Below are 20,464 nucleotides of genomic sequence, written 5' to 3'. Positions count from 1 at the left end.
CTTAAGTTTGACATGAGATGTGCCACTTTTTTTTGTTCTTTTTTTTTATTTTTTTACAAGTGTTAAAGTCAGTTTTAGTCAAGAGCTGGTCTGGTAATCATTATAGGATTTGATTTGTGAAAGCACTGAAATTGTCAAATGCCATTTAATTCTGTCCCAAGTGGAAAAAAAAACAACAAATAGACAAAACATTACCGTAATTAAGAAACCGTAAAAACATTTTGAGGTGAAAAACAGTAAGAAATCATGCTCATTGCCTCCTCTGTGGGCCTTTCTATAGATTCACTGTGATAATGACCCAGTTCTCTTGCACTAAAACCAGGAGAAGAGCTGGAAGGGTCGCTCGAAGACAGACAGCCGTTGTTGAAACTCATCATTTTATGGAGCGATCATCCATGCCCTTAAACGGCTGAGTTGTCCTGCTGTCGGTTCTCATCCCATGGCTTGAATCCTTTAACCTCTGCACCCAAACTCAATGTTTGTACATATTTAACATGAAAAACAAGGTGGGTCTGGTGCCACTATGAGTTCTTTTCATCTATGAATGGAAGCTCAAGTTTAAAGGACAGGTTTTTGTGTTGCTCTGTTGCAGTAGAAGACCTAGTATGTAAAATGTCGTTCTTTAAATTTTTGGCTTAGAACACTACTTAATGAGATATATTTAAATGTGATCGATATTAAATGTCAGTAAAATCTTTCAAACCACTTTCTGCACTGGTGGGCTTTCGGTACTCATAAGGCTGCATGGAAACAAATCTGTTTTGACTGTAAAAAAAAAATAAAAAAAATAAAAAATGCAGACATATGGACAAGTTTGATTCTTGTTCAGCTATCATTTAGTGTAAACATCTTACAGAAAGTAAGTCTAAAACCTTATTGTTAGAGAAAGGTTGAAATGAAAAATACCCTGTTTAACATGTATTACAGTTATTGCTACTAATTAAAAAATTAAAATGCATTTGAAATTGTACGTATAGCAAAATACATTGGATTGCAGCAAGTTCTAGCCAAGATAATAAATTTAAGCTTTTGTTCATTATGGCTGTAAAGGGTATTGAATCAAACCAAGTTTAGTCTTATAGCACCTCCTACTGGTGACAAGACTTTATTACAGTGACAACTAAGCTGCATTTGTGGAAAGCAAATATTTGAAAAGTTTACCAAGTCAGTTTTAACTTTAACCTGGTTTTATCTCTTGACTTTTACAAATTTTGCCAGAATATTGTCACAGACTGTAATAGATGTCATAGAGATTCAACAGAAATTGCTTACATCCACAGAAGAAAAATAAATGGTTTGCAAACGTTTCTAAAAATGATGCTGCCACCACTATGTTTCATTTAGGCAATTTTGTTTTCAGGGTAATGCACTGTATTAATTTTGTGAAGAGGACAAGAGGACTTTTAAAACAGATTTTCCCTCAAAATTACTGTTTTTGCCACTCTTCCATAAAGGTCAGTTTTTCACACCTAACCTGTGGATGTGTGCACCCAACTTCAGGCCTGTGAGGCAAATGTAAAATTCTCCCAGACTTTTCCCTCAGACGGCAGACGGTACTGCAGGTAATCTTTACGCACATTGAAACCATACATTTACCTTTTCAGGACATAGGTTAGATCTGTTATTAGACAAGAAAAATAAATAAATAAAAAGAATCATTGGATATTCACAAACATTTTCAGAACTCCTTTAATTATGGCCAAAATTGGGTCTTATAGTGTCTGATCAGTTCAAAACTGAAATGGTTATGAGTTCTTTTTCTCATGAAGTTAAGGCACTTTAACCGTGAATAGTGACCACTATTCATTATGACCATGAATAGTGTTACATTCATGGTCACGATTAAGATTGATAAAACGGATATATGCACTTCACTGTTCTGCACCAGGTAGTAAGTCAAACTTAAATTTTAAAGTTGTTAAACGCTGCGACCTAAAATGTGGCAAAAATTTAACGGATGGCAGGACGTCCGCAAGGAACTTCAGGTAATGTGTAATTTGAATACATTAATTGAGAAACAGCTTCAAAGTACAATCATTGTTTATTTTTTACATTAATACATATAAAATACAATATAAACAAGTGTCTTTACAATATTGCTCATTGGTATAAATGGATCTGAAAAAATACTCATCAGTAAACCTTTTGTGAAATCTTCATGCTTCATTAAAAGATGGAACTCCTTCCACACAAAGCTCAATTCTGTGTCCTCGGTCACCATAGCGTTACATTCATGGTCACAATTAAGATCAATAGATATAAAACTGACAGTCAAAGGCACTAACCATGGAAAAACCTCATTAGCACACAGCTCAAAAGTAAGAGTGCTCGGCCTAAAAATTAACTGTTATTGTGCAGTATGCCTCGGTCAAGACTGCAGCTGTGGTTTGATAGGCCTGTTCTGGATCCTATAAGAACCACGGCAGTCCATTAGGTTTACACTGGGGATTCACAACGTTGCTTCATAGGAGAACGGAGACAGGAATGAAAACCGATGCCACTGCAATCAGACTTGGCTTTTCACTGCATGTCTGTTCCATCTGCAGCTGCTGTGGAGAAGTGACCGTACATGCTTTACCAAAAGTAAACAGCGTGTAGCATGCTGACATTGTTGTCAGAGCAAGTGAACTAAACAAACTTTAACATCTCAGTGCACCACTTAAGAACAAATATAATTGAAGTCTGAGGAGAAATGGAGATGAACAAAAAAAAAAAAAAAGAAAAATAGATAGGAGTAAAATTTTAACAAACTCCAGTTGATCTGTACAACTGAGGGTCATCCAATTTCACCTTCAGCAGCTCTATGGTCAGTTTGAGACTTACATTATAAAAAAAACATGGATTTAAAGTCTCTGTAGCAAAATTTCACCTTAAATATAAACAGAAGTCAAGTAAAAGCTTTTAGCCTTTCAATATTGTAGGTAAGGGTCAGGTTTGGCTATAATTTAAAGATTGTCTTTAACAACAGATATAGAAAACAGCCAGCATAAATAGTCCAAAAACAACAACAAAAAAATTGGGAGGCATCCCAATTCACTACAGTGATTTGCTTGTGTGAAGAAAGTCAACTACACAAAAAAAAAAAAAAAAAAAAAAAAAAAAATCACCAGAAATATGCATCACTGGTATTTGTCATGATCTACATTTCCATTCATGACTCCGTTGGTGTGGTGTCCCCATGTCTGAGCCTGCAGCACTTTAGGCAACCTCTTGCCCTTGGTGTAGGCGTGGTACCAGAAATTGAGGAAAAGGAACAGGAAAATCAGGCCGTATAGGCCGATGATGTATATGAAGATGGGGAACTGGTATGGGCAGTCTTCCATGAAGAAGTACTGAGAGATGTGGGTGGTAACCAGGACAAACTGGATCTGAGGAAAAGCAAAGAAAATAAAGTTGGCATCCGGAAACTGGCTGAAGAGAATTTAAAAACGGAATATTTTAACAAAAGTTCAGGGTACACACCAGCTGAATCGTAGTGAGGTATTTCTTCCACCAGAGGTACTTCTGGTAGTTGGGGCCCATGGCGGTCAGCCCGTAGTATGTATACATGATAACATGGACAACACAGTTCAGAAGGGCGTGAAAAGTTCCCTGTCCACCTGAAACAAGGAGTGTGTCTGGATTAACATCACAATATCACAAATACTCTTACTGTGACATCACAGGGAAAATCAGTTTCACCTGCAGAAAAACGAACACCAAACCACCAGGTGAAGGGCATGATGGAATGATGATAGACATGAAGAAATGTCACCTGACTGTACTTTTTCCTCAGCACAAAGAAGATCTGCAGAACGGGATTCAGTTTAATAACAGCACAAAGAAACATTTATCTTGCTATGCAGTGAACAGTTGTCTCATTTACCGTGTCAAGCATCTCAATGAACTTTGAGAAATAGAAAAGCCAGCACGTTGCTGCCATCTGGAGGAGAAAGTTCAGATTTAAACACTCTTACACGAAAACAGATTTACATTGATGAGGAGCTTAGAATAATTGAAAAAAAAAAAGGGAGTTAAACTAGTTGGTGTAAAAAAGTGAGCTTACCCTCACAGCCTGCGGCGAGTCAGAGTAATCAACAAGGTCGCAGCGAAATGTATATCCAGTTCCCCATCCTGACATCACAAACTGAAGGGAGGAAAAAAGAACAGCAAGAGATGAGCTAAGAAATATATGCAACTCATTTTGTATTTAAAAAAAAGAAATAACACAAGTTCGTTGAAAAACAAGGAGAAAAAAAACTAACTAAGAAAAATATTGACATGTTGCAGAGCAGCATTTTCAAGAAAGACTAAATCTGGTTAACAGTTAAATCCAACTCCCCAACAGTGCAACAATGACTCAGAAATCCAAGATGAGGAAATACTCATGTTTACTCATCACTCAGACCAGTACTACAGACTCTGACTTCATTCAATAGCAATTTATTAGCAGTAAAGTTCCAGGGCCGCCCCATGTGAAGAGAAACTGAAGCCCAAACACACCTCATAGCACATGTAGAGTGACAAAGCCACCACACTGAAGTTGTAGATAATAAGGACTCCTTTCAGGTCAAAGCCTTTCCGGTTCTCCATCAGTCGAGGGCCCAGTGAGGTGACGAAGTAGATGTAAGCTGCGATGATGATGGTTTGGGGAAGAGGAGACGACATGAGAAGCCACTTTTCTGTCCGTGAATCTGCAACAGAATAGAGAGATTAGCAAGGCTTACATAAAATGAGCAGACTGAAGATTAAATTATGGGGAAAAGGGAGCATTTATCAGCAAGACTTACCCGCATTTTGGATGAACTCATCATAAATGTGTGCAACAGAGGTCTTAAGATTAAAAATCTCCATTTCGGGCAAGATCCCAGCAGTTCAACCTAAGGGGAAGAAAGGCAAAAGGTTACAGTGTCAGTTTGTTTCCCTCAAGTTCACTGACATTTAGAGAAAGGGTAGAGCATATACATTTTTCTTCCACCTACAAAAAAAAAAAAAAAAAAAAAAAAAAAAAAAAAAAAAGTATTTTCATTTACCGTTAGAATATGCAAGGACATCTCTGTGAGTGATGAAGAAAAGACAGCTACACTGACTACGCTAAACAGTGAAGTCTATAAGAAGTCAGACATACATGGAAAACTGACAGTCTTCTTTCGTTTAATGTAACAAAGACGTTTCAGGAAGTATTTTAGGAATCTGGTAAGGCCTGAATTCTGTTTAGTACCCCATTAGTCACACATAAAGGAATGGAAAAATACAAACCGTCAATGTGTAGGAAAGGGGCATCTTTCAGCTTTCCAATTAGGAAACCGTTCATTTACAGACAAAATGAATTTGTAGTATTTCTTTAAAAGTCAAGTGAATTAAATCCTTAAGTAAATATCCACTAGTTTGTGTGTATTTTTATATCCATAAATACAACAATTCTGTCAATAAGAGTAAAAAAATATATATATATTTTTATGAGTGTCAGCAGCCTGGCATAAAGAGCAGAGTCAGTGAGGCAAACAGCTGTACTTCAAGTTTATCCTGACAGGTTTATACATTATTCCAATAATAAATTATAGAAATTGTGTCAACACTGAACTTCTGCCACTTGACAGGTCAGTGCAACAGGAGGGGGTTAAACAAAACTCCATAGCAACTAATTTACTCTGGTCTAATAAAGCGGTTGGGGAAACTGTAAATCACTGAAAAAGCAAACATCCCATTCAACACCCTTCTGGACAGGTTTCTCAAGGCGTGCCTCCTTGATTGCAAAAGAAGAAAAAAAAGCCTGTCTGAGTCTCATCCTTAACGAACTCAATGACATGTCGTGACACGCGAATTCACGTTTCCCCCCTCCTTTTCTTTTCATGGATGATGATGATGATGATACAAAATGCTCCTGCTGCCATGGCTCGCCTAATTACTAAGATGTGCACAAAGTTCACCAGAAAATGAAAACATTTCAACTTAATGCAGAAAATCTACAAAACATAGACAAACCGACCTATGAATGCCACAATTTGTGCTTTAGCAAAACATATGATAAGCATACATGTCAAGCATCCAAACAATGAATTCACTCGTAGCTCCTCACGTTACTACGGTACTCCTCAAACACTGTAGCTACTGAACCGAGCAACTATTCACAACCATTAAAAATACATGTTTAATGTAGGTTTTAATATATGTTCCTATGATGTCGCGTCAATACCAAAACTTACTTTTTACACACTTTTTAATTTTCAAAAATTGAAAAAAAAAAATTTTTTTTTTAAAGTACACACCTTTAATGAACCAACGCTGAATCCCGTCGAGTTATCTTTCCACCTGTTACCTCTTGGCAAATATGATCCCCTCTGCCTCACAGTCTGGCTTGCACGGTCCTTTAGATCCGGTAGAAAGGGGCGGGACTATCTGTTAAGCAACGCCCCTTAATTTCGTTGATTGGTCAATTTGTAGTCCAACAGGGCCATTCTTGAGCGATGTCTCATAGAAAACTATGTACGATTTAGTGAAAGAACAAATCTTCAAACCACGTAAATTCTGGCTTGCGAAAACACGAGAAAAGGAAAGAGCGAGAGAGAACGTGAGAGAGCGAAAGTGCTTAGTGCCGGTATTTTCCACTGCCTTCTTTCTGTCACAGCACGATGACAAGAAAAGATTGAAGAAGATACGCTAAAAAGTCACAATATCTGATCAGAGCAAATATTCCTATCAGCAGTTTGGGTTTGATGTTTACACGGTCACTTAAGACAAAGTGTAATACTGAAAGGCGTGTTGCCCAAATGAGAGGTTTCAGTCCTTGCTCCTAGTTTCCAGAGAGGTTAACAAAAGAATCTTAGAAACAGATGTAAATTTCCCCTTGAAGGACAAAGGCAGAATTTGTGCTTTTAATGAATGGTAAGTCTTTTCAAAAACCACCTGCAAAAAAGTCATCTGAAAAGACCTCTAGAGTATTGATTCCCCTATTTTGCCCTCAGGTATGACATCATCAGATGGTTCATGGTTTCTTCCCGTGAACCATTGACCTGTCCAGATAGTCACAGTGCATCCTCTTACCCATTCTTTGGAGATAAGTCACCCAACAAAATACACACTAATCTGTCCAACTTGGGGAAAAAATAAATACACTGACAAGAAAGACACATTTACTTTCTCCAACATAGAATGCCTTTAACTTTTTCACATTTTGTCATATTTATTAGATATTTTATGTGAGAGACCAACACAAAATAGAGCATAATTGTGAAGAGGAAGGCAAATGATACATGGTTTCAACGTTTACTGATAAAATAAGTGGATGTTTCTGTGTTTAATTGCTGCCAAAATTGCACTGGTTTTAATAAAAATGGCAAGAGTAGCCATTGTTGAAAGAAATCCTGTTTGCAGTTTGTCCCAAGCCACATAGGGGATACTCCAAATATGTAAAAAAAAAAAGAAAAAAAAAAGGTCCTCTGGTGAATTGATACTAAATTTACACTTTCTTCTCCATATACAAAACTCTATGTGAAATATGTACCATTGAACATCTCTCTGAACACACAGTGGTGAAACATGGTAGTGGCAGCATCATGCTGTTGGAATGCGTTTCTTCAGAAGAGATATTAAAGTATGTTAAAGGTTACAGGAAGGCGGTTGGAGCTTCGCTTTGCAGCATCATCATGTAAACTTAATGAAATTGTTTATATCAAATTATTTTTATGTTAGAATAGCCTGGTCAAAGTCCAACAGACAGTTTGTGCCAAGACTTGAACGTTTATGTTAACAGGACATTAAACATCCAATCTGACTGCACTAAAGTGATCCTAAGTCTGTAGTTGTCCAAAAACGGTAGAAACATAATCTCAAAAATACCTGCAGCTCTGACAGCAGCAAAAGGTGGTTCTATATGTTGTGCTGGCTCAAATGCACACTGCATGTTAGAGATTTTTATTTGTAAAAAAATTAGAAATCCATGTATTATTTTCCTTCTACTTCAGTTAGGCAGTGCTTTGTGTTGGTGTATTACCAAAAGTTATCATAAAATACATTGCGGTCGGTGGTTTTAACATGATAAAATGGAAAAAAAGTTCAAGGCTTTTGAATAGTGTTACAAAGCACCACTGGTTTTCAAAATACAAATGGAAAACACCAAAAACAAAATCAAATTACTTTTGAAAATAACATTTTATTGATGTAAAAAAAAAAAAAAGTGTGAAAATATGGGACTATAAAATGAGCTCTACCTGTAAAAGATCCCTTTGGTGCCACTTTAAAATAGCGCAGCAACGGAAAATGTATAATTTAGTATCAAATGTTTCCAAACATAGCATTGATTATAGTTCTATACAAACAACAAACAAATACTTACATATTTCTACAAGTTTTGAAGGCTGTTGTCTCTGCTGTCGAAGTTCTGACAACAGCAGTTTGCATAAACCCAAAAAGAGAATTCCTTACACTAGCTTTTAATTAAATGCACGTTTATTAGGCATGTCTCGGGTGTCCACACGTTCCGATCCTTCTTATTAATCTTCATCACTGCTCCAATTGTCTTGAAAGGCAGGGTTCACAGCAGAAAGGCTGGCAGCAGCCTGCGAGGAATTAAAATATCTACATCAGCTTCGCAAGCGAAGACGACACATTTCTCTGAATAGAGCCTTTACAAAAATAAGACATTTACATAAAATACACTATACATGTAACTTACGTTAACACAGCAGATATTTGTGACATATTACAACTGATGAGTGTCACCTTGTTCCAGACAGAGCTAACTTGACATAATTCAAATTCCCAGGATGACATCTGTGGTTTCATTCCTGTTCCTGGAACAATGAAACCACTCCAGCACGTTTCTGTACTTCACAGGAGGCTCTATTTTCTGCCTTTATCACCACTCTTCACACAATAACGGTTAAACAAAATTAGATGGATATAACAGAAATCTTTGTAATATCAAACTTGAAATGCCATTTAAAAGATAAATTAGGACACCTGCAGAATTAAATTCAAAGCACTGAGATTCTCACAGGCTTTTCTTTAGATACATTTAATTTTTTTTTTAATTAAAATATTGGCAATAGGCAAACCATGTCTGTAAAAGGAGTGTTGATACTGTTGATGTTTAGAGCTGAAATGTAGTTACTGTTTAGGCACTGAATAAATGGCAAACAAAGGCAGTTGGATTTTCTTATGGGATACAAAAACTGTATAGCATCAATCAAAGTAAGTTACAAGCTGATTCAGGCACGTTGTGCACTAAATACATATGAAGTGTTTAGGGGTTTGTTTTTTGATTACGCACACTGGAAGCTGATTTGGAAAGACCTGTTTAAAGGCAAATGGGAAAAAAAGAAGGAAAAACCTGTTTGACTATTCTCATCTGAGCTTTGAAACCAGACCTACAGCCTATCCTTTAAAAGGGTGGAGATTTTCCACTGAGCTTAAATCTCTGCTCTTGTTAATAGTGAAAACAAAAGCAGACAATAAAGTCAGCTCTATCTTAAACGTTTCTTTAATTTTCAGAATTCTTTCTTCTGGTGACACTTTCAGCTTTTTAACGGCCTGTACCTTATTTTCACCATTGGGCTCTTCTTCCACGTCTGCGGTGCGGACGACGGGTACCCACGCCAGCAAGTTACCGTCTTTACCTCCGCTGTACAGCTCCTGCACACAAACAGCATCTCTACGTGTCACCTTAAAGTCCCCACAACAACTTCCCAGTGGCACCAGGCTTTGGGAAGTTGACTTGGGAAGTCAGTGTATGGGGCCAAGTGTACAGTGATTAAAGGACCTAGAAACATCAATTTGAGCAAGATGTCTCCTCAGAGACATTGAGTTAGCTTTGAGAATGATTGAGTTCAATGCAATTGAACAGGAAGCAAGGAAAAGTACGTTTTAAGGACTAAATATCCTTTCCTGAAACTCTGTGGTGACGAGCTGCTAAACAACATTCTTATTATTCGTCACACGTTGAAAATGTGTCTGTGTCACCGGATGCACAAACTACCAAATAAGGCTGGCATGGGTCAAATGACACTCAGTCTGCGCCCCTCCTTAAAGACAACTAATACGTCTGTCTGTATTATGTAAACAGAAAAGTAAAGACAGATAACTATCATCTGACTTTATTGTTAAAATATATTTAGGTTCAAACAGAAGATTAGCAATCTAGTTGCTCTTTTGATCATTTATCAGTAATATATTTCCGTTTGTTTAAAAGTCCAACATGGTAATAAGCCTACATGATTAATCAGAATTGGTCCATCTCCAAAACAAAACTTTATTGACATTTAATGTACATAAAAGTCAGCAGAAAACTGTTCATGTTTACCAACGTGCCATGCAGTTTTAGAGGTTTTGTACCATAAAATATATGACTGTTACGCAGAATTCATGAGAATATTTAAAAGCTCCAGAGTTGTCTTATCTTTTTTCTTTTTGCCGATTTTTAAAATATACACGCAAAATTTCACAAAGAATTTAGGGGAGATATTTCTACAATGAAAAGACTTTAAATGTGGCAAACTAAAAAAAAAAAAGATGGAAAGAAAACAAAGACGAAGAAAGAAAAATAAAAAAAGGACTTAAGATAGAAATGTCAAAAGGAAATGACAAAGTGAGGAAGAGAAACGTATAGTAAACAATTTTGGGGCTATTTGACAGAAAATAAAGTTTGTGAAAGCACATTAACATTTGTTTTGAACCAAACCAACCTGGAACAATGCATCAACCACTAACAAGTACTTTCTGTACCAGAAGGGTCAAACTATCAAGTTCCAGTTTTTTTGTTTTTTTTTTTAAATAATCCTTTTTAAATGGAAAGACATGAATATGAGCTTTTTGTTTCTATTTCATTTGGTGATTTGCAGCTAAGCTAGAAGCCGAAAATAATTAATAATTAATATTTTTGCCTACAAGTCCAGAACTGCGTTCATTTACTTTTAAATGGCACAATGGGAATTTTAAAATAACACAATCAAGAAAATGATGAAGCATCAGTCACGTCGATGCTCCGTTCATTCTGCTGTACAGTCCTGAACTGTCAGTCAGGCCAAGCAGATGTCAGTTGCAGATCTTAGTAGTGATGTAACAGACTGAAATAAAACTGAAGCACTAAACTTAATGTGTGTGGAAACAGACTAACTGTGGGAAATTATGAACAAACGGGAACAAACGACAAGCAGCCTGGGAGTAACTGCTTCTTCAGCTCCACAGGAACACCTGCATTTAAATTTATGGATGCAAATGTTGACACGGCAGTCTTATCTGTCAAAGGGAGTGGAAGTCACATTGAGAGCTGAGTTGATGGGTTTATGAAATAAGAAGACAGACAGCCTGACGTGAATTTTCCAAGCATACAGGAGAGAAACGTCGGACCGATCCAGAACAAAAAACTGCTGCTGATACGAGGCCACGTGTCGCCTGGTTACTTTGGAGAGTCTCACCTGGTAGTCTGGGTGAAACTCGCAGCAGTCCACGTTGTTGTAGTGACCCCGCAGCATAGTGATCAGTTCTCCTGTGTGCAGCGCGTACACTGCCACCGAGCTGCCGCATGGCACAAACACAAACTCTGGGCTGCAGCCGTGCGACACGGAGAACTGCAGCCGTTTACGGCTCTCATTGCAGACCTTCCCATAATTCACCTGAGAGAAACAAGAAAAGAAACTGGATGTGTGGGATGGTTGAAATATTATACACCGATTATGAAACTAAATCATTCTCCTTGCTAAATGGATAAAAATGTCATTGCACATAAACTAGAAAAATACATACAAATGGGCATAATACATCCTCACCTTTTCTCTTTGGGTCAGATTCTTACTTACTGTAGCTCTGATTCACTCCTTTGACATCTGGCTAAGGTGGTTCAAGGTGTCCTATTACATAATCGTTACTGAAGTTTGACATTTGACCCCAAAATATGCTTCTTTTGGTCGTTAAGTAAAGGCTGTGCCTCAGTTTCATAAGCTTATTAACCATATCACATACTTTTATTTTAGATTTTAGTAGCCAGGTTCTCAGAAAAAGAAAAGGAATGCAGTATGTTTTATACATTTTTACTTGCCATTTGTACATGTTTCGAAAACACGTCCAGCAAGTTAAGCTGGTTTTTTTTCTGCAGCTGTATCTTTCGAAATCTAAATCCAGGTTGGCTACGAGGACAAAATCAGGTTTTGTGAATCTTACCAGTGTGTTTTCCCCTGTGGCGCTATTCCATAGCCTCATGCGGTCATCTGTGCCGGTGGTTAGGAGGTAAAGGCCGTCAGAAGTAAAACACAGACCATTCACTCTGCCGTTATGGGCTGTGTTTTCTAATCAGAAACATGCAAAACATTTAGATTTTAACATTTCCCTCCACTTCTGCTGGACATATACAACAAAGTTATTTTCATTTCATAAACTTGTTTCAATAGAGAACTGCTGGAACTGAATCTCGTTGGGAAACTCAATAGACGAGTCACAGCTGAGATGTGTATATATAGGAAAACTGTGTGTCTGCAAGGTGAAATTAAAATTTGAAAACACTTAGAAAGTCAGCTTAAAAATAAAATCTGTAAGCCTAATTTCAGTTTAGCTTTAAATATTAAACACATTAAATATTAATACGTAAACGTTAGAGGAGAATAAAAAATAAACAAAAATACCACACACATAATAGATGGTGCCCCTTTAGCATTTATTTTTAAAAATTATTAACTTTCCCAGAGTCAAATTTTCAGATTTTTCAGCTAGTCTTTAGGTAATTTTTTTATTTCTCAGTAAAAGCATTCCCTACAGATTTTCAACATATTTATGGGTCACGTTCAAGCTGTTCTAATCTGGATACCTCAAAAACAAAACAAAACAAAAAAAACATCAAAAACACGACAGATTAAATTCATCAGCTGAAACTTGAATTTCAGCTGATGTGAAATTCAGAAGTAAAGACTGATGCCAAAACGCAGATGTATTTAGAATTTAATCTTTTACAAATGTATCTTTTAAAAAAAAACTGGCAAAGACAAAATAATTTTTCTACATATTACAATTTATTTCTCTTCCATATTTATCCAGAATTACTAAAATACTGATAAATTATATCTGCAATTTCTAAATACTGTAGAAATTCTGTTTAACAGAAACACATACCTCAGAGAAATTAACACGAGGAACCAGCTGAGGCATGCATCAAGTTAATGCGGTTCAAACACAAGAAGGAGTCGAGGCCTTTAGGTATTTTTATGGGTTCAGTCATGTGTGCACCCACAGAGCTTTCATAATTACAACTATGCAGTCATTTTCCTATAATTTATATTGGCTTATGATATATTTTTATAACATTTATGTACAACATAGTACGATTGATGGTCAAAAATCACTGGACAGTGAAAATAGTTATGATAATTCTTAATGGTGTCTAAGCTCATAATAATTTACTATAAAGGTTTGAATACTTGGGAGACTAACCTGCTTGTGACGAGGCTTTCGACTTTTCTTCGTTGTGCTGATCCAAAGTGAAAAGACTACCTGAAGCTCGCCGCACATCCCAAACGTTTACCTTGCTGTCTGCACTTAGAGGAAGGAATAAAAGACATTATATGCACATTTACTTTCTCCTTGTTAATCCATGACACGTCAGTCCTAACAAGCCAGTGTGTTTTAATTTCAACTGGCATCTGCATGAAAGAGAAGAAGCTCAATATTGTTTATTTACAACAGTGTTTGTAACCTAATTCTTGTTTTTAAAGGTCAATTTTCTGTTGGGAATTGCCACCATGCTGGCTCATTATAACAGCCGTACATTACTCTAAGCTCCTCGCTGTGCCAGTAGTTTTCAAAATCACTTACAATCCAAAGGCAGAGTGGTGCACCGATCCCACTGGGTTAATTAGCAGGTCTAATGTGGCATGAAAATAGGTGGGGACTGTATCCACCATATGCTAAACTGACAGCGCCACTAAACCACCGCATGGCCTGTCTGGTAGAGATGTGTTACCATTATCCTTGACTCTAAATGTGGCCAGATGGCTGGGATGTCATATGCCACAATCAACTGGGCCACAACATAGTGGAGATTGTGACAATTTAAATTAGCATTGTCTTAATACGATGCTCAAACTGCAAACTAGATTCAGTTTAAAAAAATTATATATATATGTGTGTATATATATATATATATATATATATATATATTTGTATATATATATATATATATATATATATATATATATATATATATATATATATGTGTATATATATATAGGTACTGCTGCAATGCAGAGCTTACCTGGCAGTTGCTAAGATGTTCTCGTATCTTGGCGACCACCGCACGGCCAGTACTTCTGCTCTGTGACCTGGATATGCAAATATTATACTGGTTAACACTTAAATATGGACGCAACCACACATACTGTGCAAATAGACAGCTTACAAAGTTTTAGAAAATTTCCATTAGAGATGCATCGATCATTTCTTCAGAGATTTGAAATGATGGTGAATTTCCTCTAGGTTGACTGATTTGTGATTGCCAAGTCCCATACTGATTTTAAACTTTATTCATCAAATGCCTCAAAACAAACTCCAACCATTTTGAGCTTCTAAATCAATAACCAATAGCTTGTCCTTTGATAAATGTTTTTTGTGTTCACTGTAAATCAGATAACAGATAAGACATATAACCTTTGGTGCATTTATGGGTATAACATTAGAATTCCTACTTCTTTATTATTTCAAAACTGCTACCTGTATCAAAGAATTTGCAGTGCATTTATTTTTTATCTTTTAGACGTTAACAGCTTTTTGGAAAAGAAAAATCGGAATCAGTTAAAACTGGAAAAAAAAAAAACTTAAAAAGAGAAAAATTTGAACTAGTCAGGAAAAACCTAAGATCCCTTTTTTGTGAATGCATTTAGATAAACCTTTAGCCACGTGGCTGGTTAAAGCTCTGCTAACAACTTAAATACCTTTTTCTCTGGTGGTTCCTCGCATTGGGGGTTTGAGCAAGACTGGTTCTTCTGCCTTTCTGAAATGCAAATTAGTGTCCAATACGACTTCTTTAAGGTCCAATAAAAATGAAAGCACTTTCTTTATTATCCTGAATTTAGTCTATGTCACTAATCTATGTAAAAGGATGTCAACTCTGAGAAAAACAATCACCATTCTACTTTAAGAATGTTTATTATTCAGGACTATCAACTATTTGGGTGCTTTCTTGAATTTCTACCGCAAGAGTTCACGAAATATAACATTTGACCAATTCTGACTGTTAAATCTATTTTAATACAGTTCTGTTTATTTACACAGAGCAATGTCGCAAAAAAAAAATTTAATCTCAGGGCTATTCACAAAACATACAAATTAAAACCATAACCAGACGTCTACAGTCCGGTGCGATCCACACTCAGTTTTGATCACTCCAAATATTTAGTCTAATTTAGCTCCAATTACATTTAGTCTAATTTTATCCCAAATATAACAGTGAAGTCAAATTCATTTGATGATTTAATGCCAACAGGTAAAAGTTATTTATTTAAGAAAGTCCAGATGATTACATCAGTTTTAACAAAACAATTACATTCTATGTTGTAACTATGCCTTTGTCTTATGCACAGAAAGATCAACCTTATTTAAAAAATGTTTTAAATTGTATAAAAGAACACAAACCCTGAAGTACGTGGATCCGTGAACCAGATTTCAGGTCACAAAGTTGAATTTTAGGGTTTTTGGTACCAACTAGAAGCACAGACACACACAGGTTTGTCTTAAATTACAACAGTGACAAAAGAGAAACAGATGATAAGCAAAGTATATGATGCCAATCAAAGTTTATTTACATAGTTTCAAAATAACTTTTCTTCCTATTAGCATCCAGCAATTACCCTCATGTAAATTGTCGGAATATTTTTCACAACATTAAAATTCTAGAATCTTACAGATAAGATTTGGTTAAAACAACTGGTGATAAGTGACAGACTCACATGCCCTCTTCCTTTGAAGTCATGAAAAAGGGAAACATAGATATACATCATTCACAAAACCAACTATTGCTTTAGATGGTGGTTAAAATATGACTTGATACAAAACATTAAATACGTGAGATCAAATTGTTTTTCAGGAAGTTTTCCTTAAAAGCCTTTGCTTCCATGGAAACAAAGCCATGGTGTGGGGGATGCATGTAACCTGTTTGACAGGCCTATCACCTTTGGAACACCTATGGTCTTAAACCAAGGAGGCAGGCTGAAGGAACTGGTTTCTGTATGCGACAAGGAACTTATCGGTGTGTTTGTGAGAGCACACACTCAGCCGGCCCGACGAACCTGCTGGTCCTGCTCCGTTACCAGGGAACACCAAGATTCCGACAATGCTTCTCCGCTGAAGTGTGCCCATATGTAATCAGTTTCTGAACCTATTCTGTCCCCTCAAGGTTGATGTCATTTTACAGCCTGAGGTGCGTTATGAGGGGTTCAGGTCTGTGTTGTTTTGTGGAGCAACATGAAGCACAAAACTGAAGAGAGACAGATAAACTAATGGGATTTCTGCCCTAGGTTTTGTGTTTGAACACAATGCAAAAAGTGCAAGAAAATTCTGAGGACATTTCCTGTTAATAGGATGAGCAACAAGTCACGGTGAGAGAAAACACACCTGCGATGAGACTGTGCTTCCTGGCAATGGGCGACAGGTGGTGACTGTAGACATTCCCCTCAAATTCAAACACTTCAGCTGGCTAAAAAAAAAAAAAAAAACAACAACAACAACAAAAAAACAAAGAAAAAAGGACCAATTTATAATCGGGTTTGTGTATATTTAGATAAGTATGTCGAGTGGAAATATAATATAAAGATTAATTGAAGCCTTATGGTTTAGTGAGGATAAATGTCAGCAGAAAATGAGAGGAAAAAAAAAGATCATTGAAAAAAATGAATAAAAGAGGGAAGGCACAGCAGCTCAGCGCTCACTGGGGCAGCCACTGGTGGCTACGATGCAAATTCTTCTGCAAACATGAAAAGCTTCTCTGTGCTCCATCTGTCAGTGAGTGCCAGCACGAGCATGGGCTGTGCCAGTGGGAGGAGGAGGAGAGGGTGGGGAGTGAGGGGGACTGAACAAACACTCAGTCACACACATACAGAAGAGGATCTGTTTGCATACAAATGTCACACACAAAAATAAAAAAAGACAAAGAGAACAACAATGCAAAACACACAACACATTTGAAAAAGGAGACAGCATGCATTTATGTGGCACTCACACACAAATAGAGTAAACTACTTAAAAAGGTTAGTGGGTGCTTTTCTGTCCCTTCTGCGACCTTTAGAGGCAACCGTGGTGCCAGAGTAATTCTAGCACAGCTCTGGGCCTGCCATATGGGACGTAGAATGGTGGGATGCATGAAGCAGAAAAGAAGAACGACAGATCGAGAGGTGGAGGGAAGTGCAAAAAGGGGGACGCAATATGCTGAACTTATTAACGTAAGAGGTAGACGGTGAATATAAAAAGCTTAGAAATTTTCTCCTACAAGGAGAAAATTTGTGGCATAGCAAAAGAAATCAATTCAGAAAATGAACGTGATCTATAACTCGGAGAGCTAAGTTAAAAATCAAACAGATGTTTAAGGTGAAAAATTAAAAAAAAGTAAAGTACTGTTGTTGTTGTTGCATAGATGTCCATGACATTAATATTTGGACAATTTTCTTTGAAAATATTATCCAATTTGTAAACTTCTAAACTAATGGCCAAAATCAAAAGTGAATTTTTTGCCAGTATCAATTGTGGCACAAAATGACTTATTATTATTTTTTTAGGAAGGTAACGGTATGTCAGATTGTGCAGGCATCTGCAGGCATCTACTGTGCCATTTGTTCACTGATTTGGTGATTTGATGCTCCGAATAATTCTTGTGATCACAGATAAAGTTCCTCTAAACAGTTAGTTTTCTAGAAGAGGCCTGGAGGTTTTTTGACTATGTGGCCCGACATTCATAAATCCCTCCACTTTCACTGAGACACCAAATCCAGCTGAAAAACAACTGCCCTAAAGATAGGGCAGCTGATAACAAGTATTTTAGTAATCTATTATTCTATCAATTATTCTGACAATTACTCAGATATAAACACTGGCACATCTGCAGATTTACGGTAAACACGTAATTCAAAATTACATAAAAATTGCAAATAATTTTGTTATTTTTTTAATAAGCAAAACATTGCTGTTATCTAAGGCGCAATAACAGCATTAATTTAGTGAAAACTTGATTATTTGCAGCTAAGTGTGCAACTACAAAAATACTAACATCAACAAGTGAAAAGCTCAGCCATTTTTGCTTGACTTAACCATCAAAACAGTGTAGGACTGGTCTGTTTATTAGAAGGTTTTTCTATTTTAAATGCAGCATCTATATATTTTTTGTAGTTTTGGCTTTAACTCTTGTGGGGACTGATACATTTAGACAATGAGATCTCTTTGATGCGTTGGAAGCTTTGTGCAGACCATAGCAAACACTATGAGGTATTGTAGTAAATAAAGTTTGTAGACATCATAGCTTACTTTTAAGGTCTCTGTGTCCCACACTTTCATGGTCTTGTCAAAGGAACTAGAGACAAACATTCCTGTGTCATAAGGATACCACTGAACTGTCTCCACACTGAATTTGTGGACATGTCGACTTGACCTGTGAAGACAAAACTCATAGTCAAACCCTCCTGACATAACTACAGTAAATGGTGTTTTCTGTTCATGCTTTAGTATTGGTAGGAAATGAAAATTAGTTACTGTGTTGTGTTACATCCTTGCAAACATCTTGTGAGCAACTTGAAAACGGAACAATAATAGATTGCTGCCCTCTAGCGGATGAAATAAATAAGTTGACATTTACCTTCCAACAGTCCGGACAGGTCGGCAGGTGTACTGTTGTTTCCCACTGTGGTTCTGCAGGTCATAGATGACAATAACTCCTTCTGCCCCTCCAGACAACATACTGACAAATGATAAAATATTAATTCTCAAAACAAATTACTTTGTCTAAATATGTATGATTTTTACATGACTCCCATTCCTTAACATAATTCACTGCTTGTAAATTGACATTTAAAAATAGAATATTGGAAACATGTTGCCTTATTGAGATCTTATCACTTTTTCCACTATTTTTTTCAATTACGTTAGCAGACAGCACTGATAAACTACAAACTCAAGTCTTAGTCATATGTGCAACAGTACAATGATAAAACAAAAATTTGAACTACAATAACATTAAACTTGTACAGTATAACTGTAGTAAAATGATGACTGAGTAAACTTACTATCTGCCTTCAATTGCATCAATGTCAATGGTATTAATCCCATTCCCATGGATCCGGTCCACATCTCTGTCGGAATTTAGCTTCAGACTGAGGACTCTGACAGATAGAGAAAGAGTAAAATTGCATGAAACCTGATATTAAGATGACAGATTTTGAAAACAATCTGCTGAAGAAACATTGGGGCACCGAAAAAAAATCTGCAAGGTTATCAGGTTAAAGGCAAAGCTATAAATATTTGCCACAAGATGAACGATTCTAGTCCATGCACGTTTCATAATATTCTTCACACATATACTAATAGTACACATTATAATTGTAAAGCAAGATGATTATAATAATCTAATCATCTAATAGATATTTGATTCACATCATCACTTTCCACAACGATTTTTTGAAGATCTCATTTAATTTTCCTTCAAGATGAAGAAAGTATTTAGAATTCAACTTCGATCATTACAGCCCGACTTTTTAGACAAGGGGTTCCTTCACCTGTCTGTTTATGACTTACAAAATGAAAAATGTATCAGGGTCATGACCCTCGAGGGTATAAGAGCAAAATTATTTCAAGAAAGTAGCAAAGAAGAATTTAAATATACCATTTTGGTACGCTTCCTTTGAAATATTCCAGTTAGTATACAAAAATGTATTTAGCATGATGATTAACCAGATGTTTAAATAGCCACTAAATATCACGGCAAATACTTGAATTGGAAAATCTAATTTATATTAATTTTGAGTCTTTAGAACTTTCCCGCACAACAGTGTTGCAAACCATTTAACTTAACCAGCTATCTACCACAGAATACGTCAGCATATTTAATAGCCATCGTATATTTTCCCTAACCTTCTCGTTGACTCAGCACGTCTAAGTCGCAAAGGGTCATCCACACCGGCCTGTCTTGCTGATAAGAATCCCAACATTGCATCAACGTGAAGAAATTTGGTTGTAGAAATTAAAACTCAAATTTATTTCGACCAGTGGTATCTAAAATAGCTTAAAGGCTAGCATGTCACCGAAGCTAAGGTGAGTTTACAATCCATGCGGAATATATGCGAATTATATAAAGCATTTTATAGCAAAACGATTTGCGTTAAACCATTTTATGCATTTAAAAACGTCTAAGTACTGTAAAGTGCTATTATTGCATTTTTGATTGTTATTTTGAATTAATCCTAACTAGCTTCACATCGGTTCCAAACAATAAGCAGCCATATTGCCTAATGACGCAAAAAAAAAAAAA

The 20,464-nt window shown here is 36.4% G+C and overlaps 2 protein-coding genes across 2 annotated transcripts; both read right to left on the bottom strand.

Moving 5' to 3' along the window:
- Positions 1 to 2,022: 2,022 nt before the first annotated feature.
- elovl7a (ELOVL fatty acid elongase 7a) lies at positions 2,023 to 6,328 on the bottom strand. The gene is made up of 8 exons (XM_044112651.1): positions 6,249 to 6,328; positions 4,770 to 4,859; positions 4,483 to 4,673; positions 4,046 to 4,126; positions 3,866 to 3,922; positions 3,682 to 3,787; positions 3,463 to 3,599; positions 2,023 to 3,368 (listed from the first exon to the last, which is right to left on the bottom strand). Exons 2-8 carry the CDS (start codon positions 4,831 to 4,833, stop codon positions 3,120 to 3,122), a joined length of 885 nt encoding a protein of 294 aa, XP_043968586.1. The 5' UTR covers positions 4,834 to 4,859; positions 6,249 to 6,328; the 3' UTR covers positions 2,023 to 3,119.
- Positions 6,329 to 7,279: 951 nt separating this feature from the next.
- Positions 7,280 to 20,464, bottom strand: ercc8 (excision repair cross-complementation group 8). Its single transcript, XM_044112650.1, has 12 exons — positions 20,068 to 20,464; positions 19,224 to 19,319; positions 18,797 to 18,898; positions 18,469 to 18,592; positions 16,570 to 16,651; positions 15,592 to 15,660; positions 14,216 to 14,282; positions 13,396 to 13,499; positions 12,136 to 12,260; positions 11,394 to 11,591; positions 9,517 to 9,612; positions 7,280 to 8,537 (listed from the first exon to the last, which is right to left on the bottom strand). Exons 1-12 carry the CDS (start codon positions 20,142 to 20,144, stop codon positions 8,472 to 8,474), a joined length of 1,206 nt encoding a protein of 401 aa, XP_043968585.1. The 5' UTR covers positions 20,145 to 20,464; the 3' UTR covers positions 7,280 to 8,471.

Source organism: Gambusia affinis, linkage group LG03 (genome assembly GCF_019740435.1).
Source record: "Gambusia affinis linkage group LG03, SWU_Gaff_1.0, whole genome shotgun sequence".
In the NCBI taxonomy this organism is placed as follows: domain Eukaryota; kingdom Metazoa; phylum Chordata; class Actinopteri; order Cyprinodontiformes; family Poeciliidae; genus Gambusia; species Gambusia affinis.
The sequence above is the reverse complement of the archived record's forward strand: the minus strand, read 5'-3'. Positions and strand labels throughout refer to the sequence as shown.

Coding starts and splice junctions, on each gene's coding strand:
- elovl7a (XM_044112651.1), bottom strand. CDS start 4,833: ATGGAGATTTTTAATCTTAAGACCTCTGTTGCACACATTTATGATGAG. Junction 3,600..3,681: donor TGGTGTTCGTTTTTCTGCAG/GTGAAACTGATT, acceptor TCCTTGTTTCAG/GTGGACAGGGAACTTTTCAC. Junction 3,369..3,462: donor ACCTCACTACGATTCAGCTG/GTGTGTACCCTG, acceptor GCTTTTCCTCAG/ATCCAGTTTGTCCTGGTTAC.
- ercc8 (XM_044112650.1), bottom strand. CDS start 20,144: ATGTTGGGATTCTTATCAGCAAGACAGGCCGGTGTGGATGACCCTTTG. Junction 9,613..11,393: donor AGTTTCACCCAGACTACCAG/GTGAGACTCTCC, acceptor GTTTGTGTGCAG/GAGCTGTACAGCGGAGGTAA. Junction 8,538..9,516: donor AGCCCAATGGTGAAAATAAG/GTACAGGCCGTT, acceptor AATTCCTCGCAG/GCTGCTGCCAGCCTTTCTGC.